General features: G+C 35.5%; 1 protein-coding gene across 5 annotated transcripts in view; it reads right to left on the bottom strand.

Moving 5' to 3' along the window:
* Positions 1–7,530: 7,530 nt before the first annotated feature.
* Positions 7,531–16,900, bottom strand: part of LRRC4C (leucine rich repeat containing 4C) — a 1,320,805-nt gene continuing 1,311,435 nt past the window's right edge. For 4 of the 5 annotated variants that reach the window (XM_025356748.1, XM_025356749.1, XM_025356752.1 and 1 more), the window contains one exon: positions 7,531–9,665. In XM_025356748.1, the coding sequence (XP_025212533.1) occupies positions 7,701–9,623 (1,923 nt within the window). In that variant the 5' untranslated portion in view covers positions 9,624–9,665 and the 3' untranslated portion in view covers positions 7,531–7,700. The remainder of the gene's footprint in view (positions 9,666–16,900) is intronic. The other variant, XM_025356750.1, reaches the window with a different exon arrangement.

The raw sequence follows: 16,900 nt of genomic DNA, 5'->3' as shown, positions 1-16,900 counted from the left end.
AGTGTGTTGTATTCTAAGAAGGATGAATTGGATGATTCTACTGACTTCCTAAAAACAATGTACATAATGAGATGTTAAAGAACTATTGAAGTTAGGAAAGATAATTTTATTTTCTTATGGAAAGGGACTAGAATATGCTGGTTTAGCTACTGTGGTATTCAGGGATATCCATCAATGACATTTGATTAGAATATAAAAGTGAATCATAATGCAACCCTAAAATAAAATATCTAAAACTGTATAATTATGATAAAAAAGTGTTGATTGATTTATTTTCATCTTTGAATGCTGGCTGATCCATAACGTCTTCAATTTGAAGTTCCTCTATGAAATTCAATAATAGTCAATACAAAAATAGTTCAAACATTGCCACATTAACCAAGCCAGTGCTTCAAAGGTGCTGTCCTATCCATTTCATTAGTAAACTTGACTGAACAAGAATAAGACTAACATTGATTACCAAAATGTGTCCCCAAAGAGAAGCCAGTTTCCAGGAAAATATAATCCAATAGAACACAAGAAATAAAATACACTGAGAGCATTCATAGTTTTCTGTTCTGAAAAATAAATGCTATTGCTTAAATAAGACTTTCTATAGCCATCTGAAAGCTCCAATTCTCTTCTTTTATCTTAGGTTTTCTTTTTCATTATTAGCCAATAATGGGGGCGTTTACTCTCAAAGTCTTTATCCTTACAATGGAGATAATGATACCTACCTTAGAGGGCTTTGTAAGAACTAGAGACAATATATACGTAGGTGTCCTGCAAATGGTAGTTATGATTGTTGACATTCCCAGACACTAACTTTTCCTTGAGGGCAAGTTGTGCTTTTGATACTTCGGTTGCACTCCAAGGAGTGTTGTCTAGAAATAATTCTAGGAAATTTGACATTACTATAATTTGCTCTTGTCATCACTTTGCCCCAGTTGGAAACAGGTATACTAGCCATTGGCTACTTGTGGTCAGTGCTACCTTGCGTTGTTGTTAACAATGAGATAAACATATTAATATGAATTTGGAAATCAAGATGACAGTTACCAGAAAGTGAGGTTCTGATCATGGTGAGCAACCATCTTAATTTGCCCTAGACTACGGGGTTTCTGGAATGCAGGGCTTTCAGTACTAAAACCAGGAACATCTGTGCAAACTGAGATACATTGGTTACCTTATCTTGTGGGCGTGATTTAAAAGTTTTGTTCATTGCTGTATATCCAGAGCTGCAAATAGTGCCTGGCATTAAGTAGGTTCCTCAATTCATACACACTAAATGAATCTATTCTAAAATAAACATAATCTAATCATTTTTTCCACTTTTATCATTTACTTCTTTTTCTTCTCCAGTGTTGTTTCCCCAGCATCTCTTCCTTTCTATCCTGTTTATAGGTTCAAAACATCAATAATTCCACACACAGGCATATGCACTATTTATGAAATATCTGATGGTTGAATTTGAAATACCTACTATTATTTCAAGGCTCCACAAATGAGAAAATAGGTGAAAGCACTTTCTGAGCTACAAAGCATATAATTTTTACTTTTGAATCATTATATCTTATGAATGCCTAATGGTATCCCACTAATTTCTAAGAGCTCATGGTTTATTTCTGACATTTATCTAATTGTTGTTTTTTTACTGCTTAATATTGGTGCTTGGTATGATTACTAAAATGGCTTTCAAATAACAGTTACTAATCACTCTCAGGATTTATAATAAATTGAGTTTTATGAAAGTTTAATGATAATATTAAAACTATGTTGGCTAATAGATGAGATTATTTTAGTAGCATATATTTTCTGACGAATATTCTATCTATCCATATATATTGGCACTTGTCTTTCATAAGAAATGGGATGATGTTTTTGTTATAAAATTATATATATAAAACCTGCAGTTTTAAAGCATTTTTCAATATTGTGAAAATTTCCATTCTTCTTAAAGTTTATATTAATAATAATAAAACTATCAGGTCTTTTAAGTGGGATTTAAGAGTAGAATGAAAAAGAGGCACACTTCAATGCCTAGGCAATAATTCACTCGCTTATATTAGTTGCCCGATATTGTTTAGAGTTGAATTCCAGATTGCATAACTAAATGTTGAACAGTATTGACAGATTTTGATTTTATACTTCTCTTAGAAAACCTGAAAATGTGCTGAAAAATGAAAACCAGGGATACAATCTACTTTCACATAAGGTAAGAATATGTATTGAAAAACCAAAATGTAATTGAGCACATAAACATTGTCATTAATTATTTTAGAGTGACTTGTTTGCAAGACTCTCGAAAATGTTTCAGATGAAAATACATAGCTACATGACATTTTTTTAAGGTCAGAATTAACTGAAGTTCATTCTCTAAGATTCCGTTTATGCTGAGAAACATCTTTACAAGCATCCATTAGTCTGCTTCAGGGCAACTGGAAAGATAAACTGTATTACTTTTCTCATTTTGTAAAATATTATTATGATAATTTTAATAGAAGTAGCTACAGGAACTGGAAGTCCATTTCAACATCTAACTTTTAAGGCATTTTACAAATTTTATTAAGATTAATATTTTTTCATAATTCCATTAGTAAAACCTGAGATTTCCCTAGTATTACAAATTTCTTGATTAAAATTTGATAGTAACTACAATAAAAAGTACATATCATAAATATATTTATTTTGTGCATGTTTTAATATATTTACTTGAGATTTCATATATTCCTCTTAGAAGTCTATAGACTTTACAAAACTAGCAAATGTGCTTAAATAGCAATTGGTGAGTTCCACTTTTTACTTCTTTCAATGTGGAAGGGCTGAGAAGTAAGGGGATGAACTAATTGTCATTCACTAGACTTATTAATATATAGGCACAATAGTTGCTAACGGTGCCCATAATGGGTTTCCCCCATAACTGAACTAGGGTTGAACTTGGTGGATGCTCTGGCAAGTTTTCAAGTTTAGAGGACATCAATCAGAATATGTTCTACTGCCACCACACAGATCAGCCCCTCTTCTTCAAACAACATTGAATCTTCCCTTTCATCCGGATAAAAAGCAATATATTCACTACTTCTGGCAATGAGATAAAGGCAGGATTGATGCTATTTGGACAAGTCAAATTCAGCAATTCAGCATCAAATATATAATAAAGTACAGCATTAATAATCTGGAAAATGAAATTAAATTACTAGACCAAATAATGAAAAATAAGACTTCATGGTCTGATTTTCATAGGCCTTCCTTTCTGTTTTTGGTGCAAGGGATAGATGGATGTGCTCGTTTTCTGCATAGAACACAATTTACAAAACAAAGATTTTTCCAATATCATGTGCTTTCATTAAAATAGCTTCATTTATTGTCTGCCTTGCAGCAAGTTCCTCTCTATTTTTCTTTTTTCTTAATCCTGGGCAAAACAAAAAAATGAACAGCAGTTTTACATTTTACTGCTAACCATATTATAAAATTTAATTATATAATTTTACATACAATTTATATAGTTTTCTCAAATAAGGTTGAAATTTCAGAAGTTCTGTTGGCAGCAGTTTAAGAAACAGAAGGATGTGAACTGGTATGTGTTTTGAGAAGGCTTCATTCAGTATCTAAATTTGGATCCTAATTGACAGTGTGCTACATTAATTCTAGAAGATTTCTTTTTTCTCTCATACAGCCAGATGTATCTCGTTCTGTATCCCGATGGAGCATGAGAAGACAGTGGTGTCCCAGCTGCTTCCTATCTAATATGTACAGAGCTTTTAGGAATTCACATTTCTTCTTGCAAAAGAAGAGAAAGAATTGCAGGGACCTTGATTTTTGGAAGGTAACTGTTTAGACTCATTTTTATCAGAAGTACAGAATCACATTCTAATCAGAAATAATGGTGCATATGTAATTTCAGGATATGTTTTATAAGATATTTGATTCTGTGCTACTATATTTAAGAGAAAGACAGCTTTTTGCAGAGTATGACTGCTTACCCAGCATTCACATGCTATGTCTGGATAGTTAATGATATCATTATGTTCAAGATTCTTATTAAAACAAGCTGAAGCCACAAATAAGTAGTTGAACACAATATTTTAAATTATATTGCTTTAGAGTGCCACATTGCATTTGTAAGCACTCATCTAACTCTTCTACTTTATCTAAATATCTTGAAGATTATCCCAAAAAGATGAGACTGAAGTTTTTTGTTTTTTGTTTTTCACCTTGATCAATCTTTACCTTAAAAATGTTGGATACTCTGGCGCCATCTACTTAATATGTTTTTATGTTTCAGTGAAGGCTATTCTTAATATGCCTTCTTCCTTTTCTTTCCGCCATGTAAATAGCCCTTACATTGTCAAGAATTTTTACCCCCAGCACATCTATATTTAGAATTTTATTTCATGGTAAACGGGTCTCAAACAATATCCTAATATTTAATTTTTTGATTATAAGGACTAAAAGCAATTATGAACTAGCCACATTTTCTTTATCAAAAAAATTTTTTAGCACTCTTCCATATGCAAATAACCTATTTCAGTCTTTGAAAAAGATACACGATTTCAGAATATTTGAAATACGAGGGGAAATTATTAAAGCTTTATCAGAGCCTATATGTGTAAGCTACACCAAATCCTTTTATTATTTTGCTAATGCAAATACATCTGTACACTTTCAAAAGAGTGTTCAAGACTAAGGTCATGGCAGATGTGGAGGAGTAAAATTCCTGAATAGAAAAAGATGTTAGAGAATCTTCTTTCTGAAGCATCTTGGATGTTTAGGGAAGCAAAATGCATACTATTAGTAGGAAATACAAATACACACACACACACAGATTATCACTGGGTTACTTTAACTTGATGAATTGTAAATGGTGTGTTTTTGGTGTGCATATTTCAGAATACTGCCACCCAGTTGCCTTTGGATAGACTACAAGGGGCAGTAGACATAGAATTATATTTTGGTACAACAGTATAGCGAATATTTAAACAGTCATCTAGGCTTCCTGCTAAACTAAGTAAATTCACGTTTGTAATGGTCTCTAATACATCAGTGCAGCTACTGTTCTGATGGGCCAAGGGTCAAATATGTTATGCAGGGAAAATGGAGGCTTACTGTTAATCAGAAACATCTAGAATTCATTTTAGATTTCTTTAAATAATAGATTTATAGCACTCTACCCTTTATCCCCAAAACCTGAAATGAGGACCTTTGGTAAAAGAGTTTCTAAATTTATTATAGAAGTCAAGTCTGGTTTATTTAAACCTTGCATCAATTTTTTTCACAAAATATATTCATTAGTACTATACATAACCTCCTAGAATACTGAATTGTATGTTTAGATTCCAACCTAACTTTTTAAGTACAAGTTCACCTTTCATCCTATTTGGTAGCATTTTTCTAACTGCTCAGCCACCTCTCACAGCCAAGGGTAATTGCATACTTGGACTAAACCTGCAAGAATTCTAAGCTTAAAATGAAAGAAGCTTCAGGGTCAGCAAAGACAGAGTTTGGTGAACGCAAGCCAAGTAGAGAAAGCAGGATCATTTTCCCTCTCGATTTATATCACTTTTGTTTGTACTAGCACTTGCTTGTTGTTATAGATATTTGTTGGTGTTTTTTGTTGTTGCTTGTTTGTGGTTTTGTGATCTGCAGGTTGGGAATGTGTTAAGTATATTCAATACTGAATAACTTGACAAACAATAGTCAAAATATGTTTTCCCTTTTCTTGAGTCTTCACAGTGAAACCAAGTGTGGATTGTGTTCCTAACAAAGGGAGGTAAGATATAAGGAAGAAAAAAGCCAGATAATTGGTGATCAAAAAAATAGAAGCAAGACTCTTGCATGCTCTCCTTCATTTCCCGTCCTTTTCTCCCATTTTCTCTGACCTACTTTGCTATTAATAATTGATTTTTCACACCTGGAAACCACAAAACCATGGAGTAAGGTTCAGCCTGCAGAATTAAGTGTGAGTATCCAAGCTTCTTAGCCATTAGGAGCTGAAGCTTTCTTCAGCTTGGTCAGTCCTTGTTTCACCACCAAGGTAGCAAGTTTCAAGGCCAATAATGAGATCTGTATATATTCACTTGTTTCACATAAAGATAGGAGTCATATACATAATATATGAAAATATCAGGAGAATGCCAAGGTGCAATAATCAGAAAGTTCCCTTTTTACTTGGGATCTAGTGTATGGTCTCTTAGCCAAAATGCCCCCAGCTCCTTAAAAAATACCATTAATTAATTACCACTGATTTAGCATTGCCCTCTCCTGGTATGTACTCATCCTTCAGAGCAAATCTAAACCCACACTTCTTATAGCTCTGCAGTTTGCATTTAGAAAAAGATAATCACCTCTTCCAAAAAGATGGAAGAAACCAGAAATCCAAGAGCTTTGTATAATAACAATAATCTAATAATCTAATATTTTGAACGTTAAGGGTCTGATTCACAGCCTTTCACCTAAAGTAAAATTAGAGCTGGCAACCAGTAATGAACTGAGATGATTTCTTTAATCATTTTTATATAGATTGGGAGTAATGCAAGAGCAGGAACCAGATCTTGTCAACTGTGCACCCACGATACTAAAATCTGTATTTTGCACACAGTAGGTCTTTAATAATTATCATTGAATTGAACTGAATTTGCTAATACTCATCACCAAATATTCTTTTTCAGCTCTAGATGATTTAGAATACTTTCATGTTTTGCGGTTATAGTTCATCTGACCAATGAAATTACGTTTAGGAGACAGTAAATAAATTATACTGAAACTTTCCTTCAAGTAGAATTAAATTTACTTCACAAAATCATTATTTTTGAACCTGAGCATTCTACAAAGTATAAGCCTAATGAGAAGGAAAAAATACCACAGCATCCTTAAACATAGATCTAAAACTCAAGTCAACTAGTCAAACAGGACCCTGTAGAGATTGGTTTTGTGACTAAAGAATACTGTAGTATTTTCTTTCTTAGAAAGTAGAAAATCTAATTACCTTCAAGTCTCTCACATTTGAGCCATACTACAAATGAGTTGTGTCCAGGTACAGAAAAACCAACAATATTTTATTTATAATCTTATTTTTAGCTTTTTAACTACAAATTCTGGTTCTAGAGTTGTTTAAAAGTCATGGGTTTTATAGATGCTCATATGCAAATTAATCTGTTGTTTGCTTACTTTTCTTTTCCATAGACTGGTCTCCCTCATAAATACAGAACAGGTCATTACATGAAAAATATAAGATCTTGCATTTTTTTCCTTGTTCTCTCTTAAAAATCTATTTCTAATATTGCATTCCCCATTGGATTACTTCATATGGGTATGAGGGAAAAAGAAAAAAATTAAGAAAAGAGAGAGAGAGACAAAATAGACTGGATCTCACCACTAGAATTCACCATAAAAATCTCAAAGTGTAACAGAATTCTTACAAAATTTCCTAGACCAGTTCTTTAAGGAATTGAGATCTGCTATGAAAAATATGGCAATCAGGGAAGGGAGGAACGAGATGTGGGAAAATAGTGAATAAGTGCAGCAAAAACAGGTTCTGAGGAATACACATAATTTTGTCTGCTTTAGATCACAATAGAATTTTTAATAAATAAATTTCTTTTCTTTTTTGTTTTTTTGTAAAGACACTTTTTTGAAACAGTAGATTTAGCCCAGTCATTTGTGTCATTTTTAATAAACTGTCTTTTTTTTGATTGTTTGTTTTTTGTAACTCTGTAAATGTTTTAGATTTGAGTCTCTTGTACATTGTCTTTAGAGTTCATTCGGATCAATAACGGTTCATGCACTGAACTGTGTATTGAATTTATTGTGTTAACTGTTGTTGTGTGGTTGAAGGGAGATTTGTATGAGTTATAGTGATTTAGGTGCTCATGCTCGATAGCAGGCATGGGCAGGTGGCTTTCCATGGGTGTGTCTCCCGTAATCTCATCATCCACATTAATTATTTCAACAGTCCTTGTTGGGGCGTGATGGTTTTGCCGATGGTGCTGCTTCCTCATCTTGTAGAAAATGACCAGCATCACTGCAGCCATGAGTGTGATGGCTACAAAACACCCAATGATGATTTTGGTAGTCTTCATGACCTCATCAATTCCTGGGATCCCACTGTTTATATCAGTCACTGGGATGGTGAAGGTTTTCTCTGTCGATCTTGTGCTCTGTGGCGTGAGAGAGGTGGTCACATTGGTGGTCTCCCAGTCGACCACTGGAGTGGGACCCACATTGTTATCTGTGGTCCGTGCCTCATCCTGAGACGGTTCCATAGTCTCTACTGTGACAGTTGAAAAGTAGGAGAAAGGAGTAGTAGTTGCTGCAGTAACATTCAGGGTGGCTGAAGCAGTAGTATTCCCAACGGAATTACTCACCATACATGTGTACATGCCTGTATCTTGCACGGTTACATTTGTGAAATTTAACGTACCATCACTGAGCACAGCTATCCGCACTTTGTACGCCCCATGTGTCATGACTGTTCCATTTGGAGTAATCCAAGATACAGATGTCAGCGATGTGGAAGCCCGACATTTCAGCTCAGCTGCCATGCCTTCAGTGACATTGAGGTCTGCAGGGGGCTCCACAATCACCGGAGCATAGCATGTGAAGTAATTCTGGTCAAGCTCTCCAATGTACCTCCCCTTTAGATTGGGAGGAGTGTTACACCGGGCACAACAAGCTGTGTTGGAGGGGGCCATGTCTTTTATCCACCAACTGAGCCACAGTATGTCACAGTTACAGTTCCAAGGGTTGTGATGTAAATGTATCCGCTCTAGATGATGCAAGGGAGTGAAGAGGTCATGAGGCAGTAATGTTAGATTATTGTGTGCCAGGTTGATCTCCACTAGTGACTGAAGGTTGTCAAAGGCATTCCGTTCAATCACTTGAATCTGGGATTGTATCATCCACAGTTTTTGAAGGTGCATCAAACCCTGGAAAGAGCCAGGCCTGATGGCAGATAAATGATTCCCAGAAAGATCCAGCTCATCTAGTTTTATGAGCGGCGTGAGGTTAGGAATTTCCCGAAGGTTGCACATGGCAAGGTTCAAATACCTCAAGTTGGACAGACCTTCAAAGGCACCTTCTGAGATATATGAAAGTCTTTTCAATTCCCCTAAGTCTAGTCGGCGCAAAGAAGGAATTCTGTTAAAAGCATAAGAAGGGATGCTTTCAATGGGGTTGTTTCGCAACCAGAGCTCCTTCAGTTTAGACAAGTATACAAAAGCTCCATTCGGGATGGTAGTAAGACGATTGTCAAAGAGTTCCAGAGTGTTGAGGTTTGCCAGACCATTGAAAGCCCCAATTTCAATGGTTCTGATATGGTTCCTACTCAACTGTAGGATTTCCAAGTGCCTCAAGTGCTTGAAACTGTTCACTTTGATGATCTGGATTTGGTTCTCATGGAGGTTCAGCAGCCGTGTGTTGGTGGAGATGCCATCCGGAACCTCACGCAGGTTTTTCCGAACACAAATCACCTTGCTGAACTGGTTGCTGCAGGAGCACACAGAAGGGCAGGTCTGAGCCCGCACCAGACCAGCCACCACAAGAAGTTGAAGAGCCAGCAGCACCACAAGCAGGGGGTCAAATAGGGCCCTGTTAAACCTAGGACCTATCATTATCTGCTGTGGATGTAAGGTCATCTTGTTCAACATTCATAATTTATCTGGTGTTGGTCCTTCTAGAATTCAAACAGTCTGCAAAATAAAAGGAAAAAACAATTATTAGATTAGATTTACTCTAAGTATCTTTCTGGAGTAATGTCAGTGATATAGTGTATCAGCTAAAGCCATTATTTGTCAGACAAATTAAAAACAAACCTAATATCCTTTATTAAGCTGTGTGGTTCATATTTAGAGGAAAATGTACCTTTAATCCAAATTAGGAGCCATCCAAAGCCCACATTCCATGAGATGTATAACCACAGAGTAAGGGATCAATGAGGTAGAGGACACTAATGTATTGTTTACCAATCAAATGTGGCCCAAATGCACGAGGACATATAATATATATCCCACCACTAGCTTCAATGCCCACAGCAGATTGAAAAAGTTTAGCAAATAGGACTTTGGGGCTATATTAAACAAACTAAAAGCTCCTTTGCAAAAGTAGTAATAGCTGACATATTATATTGAAGGTTATTTTATGTGCCAAGCACCATGGGCTATATACTTCATAAACAAGCCTGTCTAGAAGTGGTTACATAATTTGTGGTTCCCAGTGCAAAATAAAAATGTAGGAAGCCTTATAAAATTATTAATAATATCAAATCACTAACAAAAGACCACTAAACCAAGTGTGGGTCCATCTTAACGTGGGTTTCTTTGCAACTGCACAGGTTGTAGGCCCATGAAGCTGGTTGTGATCCCTTGTAATCCTTACAACACTTCTCTGAAGTAGGAATTGTCATCCTTTTCATTTTCAAAATGAAGAAATATCATCATAGAAGTGACAATCAAGAAGTCACATGTTTAGTAAGTATAAATCAGGGCTCAGATGCTCATTAGACTGGTCCCAGGGAATATGATCTCACATGCTCCATAAAAATGTTGCTATGACAATAAAGGTAAATGCAAAATATTTTTCACTAATTTCTTTAAAATACCTGTCCTTTGGGGGTGACCTCAGCTGTAAGCACTGGCAACTTAATTTATGGTACCTGTGAAGATGCACTGAAAGAGTGACATGCACATGTATATATAAACTTCTAGAGATTCTCATATACCGACTCATTATAACATAGCAGACTTCAGCCTATAAGCAGACATACCACATATTAACTATTTTCCCATGAAACATAATTTTTATTTACAGAAAAAAAAAAGTATAACAGGACTATTAAGTCTTGTGTCCCTACTGTTACTGGTTTTGAGTAGATTTTTGGGAAGGAAAATAACTCATCTCCTGCATTTCTTGTGGCCACAGGAAGTCTTCCAAAGGAGCTTACGTTGTTACCAAGTATACGCCCCACTCAGCTGGCTTATTGTGGACTGGGCACCTGTGTAATAACTTCTCCCAAGTCTCTCAACTTAATAAACAATGTGTCTTCTATGAATCTCTTGGAAAGAAAAAAAAAGGGGGGCAGTGAGAGGGGTCACCACATTTCAATTCATAAAGGTACTAATGTAGGACCCATTATGTGTCACCTGGAGTAAGTTACTTATCCTTTCTGCGGCTTAATTTCTGTCCCACTTGCAAAATGGGAATGAAGATATTAATATTACATATGACATAGGGTTGTTGTGAGGATAAAATGAGTTAATACAGAAAAAGGACTTAGAACAATGCCTCCCACATGGTCAGAACTCAATAAATGTTAGATATGATTATCATATCATGATAGATTATACAAAATATTTTAAATATGAAATATTAATTTCATTATAAATATTAATTTCATAAATAATAGTAATCATTATGGTAATAATTATAGATTTAGAGTTATAATGAAATGTTAATTTCATTAACATATAATGTTAATTTCATTATAACTATTTTTAATATTAAAATATTTTAATATTAAATATTAAATAAATATTAAATTTAGTAATAAATTATATTAAAATATTTATAAGTTTGAAATAACAAATATAATTCTATTAAGATATTAATAAATATAAAAATATTTTATTATAAAATAATCATATGTAACATTTATTGAGTTCTGACAATGTGGGAGGCATTGTTCTAAGTCTTTTCTGTTGTTTCCCTCAACCAGACATTTTGCTAAGTAGTGGGCATATAAGGATGAGGAACAGAATCCTTACCTCGGGAGAATTTAAATTTAAAGGGTGAGACAGATAGGCAAACAGATGAAGTACAATGATATATGTTCATTGCTATGACAGAAGTCCACACTGGCACAAGAGCACTAACATCGGAGCAACTTAATCTATGCTGGAAAACCAAGGAGGTTTCAGAGAAGACGGACATCTGATCTATATTTTGTAGAAGCTGCTATGAAAAGGAAAGAAGGCCATTTTAAGCACGGAGGGATCAGCTGAACCAAAGCAAGCACACGTGAAAAATGCTAGTACATCCAGGGAACAGTAAAAAGTGCCCTCTGTCAGAATGGAAGGCCTGAGGACGAGAATGAGAAAGGAAGCTGGAATGAAATCGGGTAAAGACTCTTAAGGGTTGGTTACGTCAAACTTAAGAGTCCCAATTTTATAGTGCAGGCAACATGTTTTGTTTTTAGCAAAGAATGCTATCATCGGCTTTGTTTTGATAAATGATGATGTGAGGTTAACATGGGGCAGAGACAAGCAATGGAAGAAACTAGTGGCAAGCAGAGCAATTAGGAAGATCTTCCTGTTGGCTCAAGTGAGTCTTGGAGAGAAGCCAATGCCAGAGAGCGATCTAGTTTCAAAGCCAGCACTTCCTTGTCTACCACCGGAGGGTTTGAGGAAGAAGGGCTGGCTCCTTTTTAGGACATGATCCTTTCACTAGTGAGAAATAGTTGCATTTACTAAATAGCCTACAGAAAGTGGAGAAGAGGCTTTTTTCCCTCAGTAATAGGAGACGCACTCTTAAGGAAAACCAGCTGCCATTAGCAATCCTTAAACATATACCCACATTTACAAAACCACTGTAAGGAACCTTGGTCTTAAGAAGGTGATATTTAAAGTCCTTGATTTGTTTCTGGTTTCAGAGGCTTTTGTGTCCTTTTCGATGACAGCAAAAATACTTGACTAATAGATTCTGAGTTACACTAATTTTTTTCCCCAGCCTTCTAAGGCCAACCAACTTGCTTCCTTCCTTGGAGCTGTTGCAGTTCTAGGTTGACTTTTCACACCATCTGGTACTGTGATTATTTGTTTCTGGGTGGTTTCCTCCATCAGCCTGTGTACTCTGTGAGAACAGGGGCCATGTCTGATGGATTCCTCTTAGCCTATTGCCAACACAGTGCCTGGCATACTGTAGGCACAAAACAAAAAGATACTGAAAAATGTGCAACAAAGCAAATATCTAATCACAGCCCTTTGCATATATGTAGTCACATGTTCTAATGTATTAATCGTGCCTTTTTATTTTTTGTGTTTTTTGATGTTCTAACATTTGAGGCCTTGCTGAATCTAGAGAGGCTACCCTTTCAGGGCTAGCAAATTCCTAGAAGTAGTCAAGCACTTGCCTATAAGCATGACTTTCATAAACAAACCAGCCAATCCAAAGGTCAAAACCCCAGCCACCTTCTTTATCAGCTTCTCCCAAGACTCTTACCACTCAGACCACCATTCCCCTGCCCTAATCACCCCACGTCCACTTACCACTTACCAGGCAACAAGGGACAGCCCCTATGTCCCAGAGCCTGCCAAAATTATTCAAACTAGCCAATCACAAGCCCATTTACCCTGCCTTCCCCTAAAAACCACAATAAAGACTCTTGCCCCCATTTTCCACTGGCTGCTCCCTACTGGCTGATCCTGCTGCTTCCCAGTGTGGCCTCCACATGCTGTGTCATGCCCCCCCTCCTGTGAGTTGTGAGTAAAACATCACTTTTTAAACAGCAGCCATCTCCTGGTCTGTTGCTTCACTATAGCTAAATAATAATAAAACCTGAATTTTAAAACAATGACTAAACAAAAAGGCCTGGCTCATCATGTCAATCCTGTTAACAGGTTTTATAGCACTACACCTCTGTCCCATTTATATCATGACAACAATGTGGTTGGTAGGTTTCACAGCCTAAGTCAGATAGAGTTATCCTCCTTGTAAATTTAAATATGGCCTTAAACAACTCTTTTATGTTTTCATTATCAATAAAAAGCTATCCAAATTTCCAGTAATAATGACCGTTGAAAATTTATCATTTGAGTGATTTAGTGTAGTTTTACATATGCCCTCTCTCCCTGAAACAGACATAGGTTTCAGGGGGAGAGGGCATATGTTATTAAGGTCATTGGGCATAAAATAACATAGCATGCAAAATCCCTGATACATAAACAAATTAACGTTTTTACTGTTGGGGTCCCAGGGTCCAGCTCCTCTAAGCTTTCTCCCATTCCCTACCGCATAGCCATCCTTAGAATCCTAGGGTCTCAGGCAAAACAGGTAGAAATAACTGGTTGACTGGAAATAGCACAAAAGTAAAGAAGATAATTCCTTACTCTGCTGTTTGCCACCTTTTTCCTTTTAAAATATGAAGCAATAAAGGCAGCCATGCTCAGTGGTCAAGAGAAAAGGGTCCAGTGTGAGACTTCTTGAGATCATATCCCTGTTTGACCCTCAATGACCTTAAAATTGAGAAAGTTACTTGATCTCCCTATACTTTACTTTCCCCATCTGTGAAAGAACAACACTGTTTTCTACTCAAAAGGCTTTGGTTAGAGCTGTCACAAAATACTGTGTATGTAAAGTTACTGGCTCATAAGAAGCAATATATAATAAATATTTAATACATATTAAAAATAAAGTGATGGGACACTCAGTTTCTTCCTATTTTATAAGGCAGGAGCAACAATAATATATCTTATTCAAATTTGTGGTAAGGATTACTTGATATATTCAGGAACATACTATCAGTAAAACACATGCAACAATGATATAGTGCTATTAATTATAAGGTATGTGCATCTATTCTTTCTTACTCTCCAGACTGAGTTTTATTTTCTACTTCTTGCTTCAAGGTCTTTGTGCTATTGCAATTAATGAGATTTTCTATAAATCAGTCATAAGTAATGCTTTAAGAATTATAGCTGGTTCAAAGCTAATTTATAACCTACAGTGAATAATGCTTGGTACATGCCCTGAATTAAATCAACTACTATCAACAAAAGGTTTTTTACTTTAATATCTAAATTATGTTACTTTATATCAAAAGACAGGCTTCAACATCTCTTTCATAAGATGTTTTTATCACATCAAAGGAAAATTAATTTAAAAGTATGCACTATCCATTACAATGTCATCTGACAGCATTTATTTACAAATGCATTTGTGTGAGTTTTGAATTAAACTATGATACTTTTAGTCTTGTCCCAGAGGATATCTTGACTTTGTCAATAGACTTTCTTCCTTTACTACCCATGCTTTAGTGCACTGAGAGCCAATGAAAGAGTTAGCTAATGGAGATGGTTTATTTAGCACAGTATCATTGCTAAATCATCATAGGCTTTGTCTAGATATTAGAACTAGTTTGTAAGCAAGGAGGGAGAAAGATGAATTCAGCTAACCACAACTGTACCCCTTCTTTCCATCCTCACATTATCCTTAACAAACCTCCCTAAACAGGAGAACTAAAACTGCTTACCCCTCGACCCTAAGACTCCAAACCACACCTTACCATCTACATTGACATGACTTTGCTGTTCCACTGTCTGTCTTAGCACCTCTTTCCTCTTCTGGGGCTCTTCCACCAAAGCAAATGGCTTCACTGATCCTTATAGGAACTTCCCCCAAAGTTCTATCTACTCTTTCATGGAAAATTCAACAGACATCTGTGCTCAGATTTACTGAATCTTTTGACTCACCTTGCTGTTTTCCTCAATCCTAAATTGTTGTGTCATAATTCTTGTATAATCCTAAACAAGTTTCTACACTGAAAACCTTCCTAGACTCAAACTTCCAATTCTTTTTTTAAAATTAAATTAAATTAAATTTTAAGTTCCTAGACACATGTTCAGGACGTGCAGGTGTTACATAGGTTACACGTGTGCCATGGTGGTTTTCTATACCTATCAACCCATCACCTATGTATTAAACCCTGCATGCATTACCTATTTCTTTCTGATGCTCTTCCTCCGCCCGCATCCCAAACAGGCCCCAGTGTGTGTTGTTACCCTCCCTGTGTCCGTGCGTTCTCATTGTTCAGCTTCCACTTATAAGAGAGAACATGTGGTATTTGGTTTTCTGTTCCTATGCCAGTAAAACTTCCAATTCTTAATAAATTCTGACCTAATCTTCACAGTTCCACTCACAGGCACTGCCAAACTTTGTGAGGTGGTTCTTTTCCTCACCACCATAATCAATAAAGTCAGGTCCACCTTATCAACAAGTTATATTGGTGATATTTCGGGAATTACCTTTTTACAATACTAAAGGTGTATTATTCATTTAAAATGTGATTGAATCTCAAACAATATCTTCACCCTCCCCCACCCCACAAACCAAATTGGTGCTTACCCAAACATCCTAGCCCCTTACTCTTTTCTAAGAAAATTTTATATAGAAACATTTACTCCCATGCAAAAACGAAACAAAACAAATATATATATATATTTAAAAATATATAGATATAGGTCTATATACTTTTTATGTCTATATAAAAAGTATGTATATATATACACACACATACTGTTTTATCTGTTTTGGGAGAGGCTGACCCAGTACTTAAGGGTGAATAAATTTCATTTAAGCTAGAAGTAGGCAAACTTTTTCTGTTAAGGGCCAGATAGTAATTATTTCAGGCTTTGTAAGCCATATGATCTCTTGTTGCAACTACTCAGTTATGCCACTGTAGCAGCCATAGACAAAAGTTATATAAATGCGCATCGCTGTGCTCCAATAATACTATTTATAGTATAAAATAATATTTTTGGAAATTGTAGCTAGAGCAATCAGACAAGGCAAATAAAGGACATCTTGGAAAAGAAGAAGTCAAATTATCTTTGTTTGCAGATGATACGATCTTATATTTGGAAAACCCTAAGGACTCTACCAAAAAACTGTTAGAACTGATAAATTCAGTCAAGTTGCAGAATACAAAATTAACATACAAAAATAAGTAGCATTTCTAAATGCCAACAGAAAACAATCTGAAAAAAGAAATCAAGAAATTAATCCCATTTACTATAGCTAAAAATACAATAAAATATTGAGGAATTAACTTAAATAACTGAAAGATCTCTACAATGAAAACTATAAAACATTGATGAAAGAAGAAATTGAAGCAGACACACAAAAAATGGAAAGATATTCCATGCTCATGGATTAG

The sequence above is a fragment of the Theropithecus gelada genome, chromosome 14, assembly GCF_003255815.1.
Source record: "Theropithecus gelada isolate Dixy chromosome 14, Tgel_1.0, whole genome shotgun sequence".
NCBI classification, from domain to species: domain Eukaryota; kingdom Metazoa; phylum Chordata; class Mammalia; order Primates; family Cercopithecidae; genus Theropithecus; species Theropithecus gelada.
Note: the sequence above shows the minus strand (reverse complement) of the source record. Positions and strands in the feature narration are given on the sequence as shown.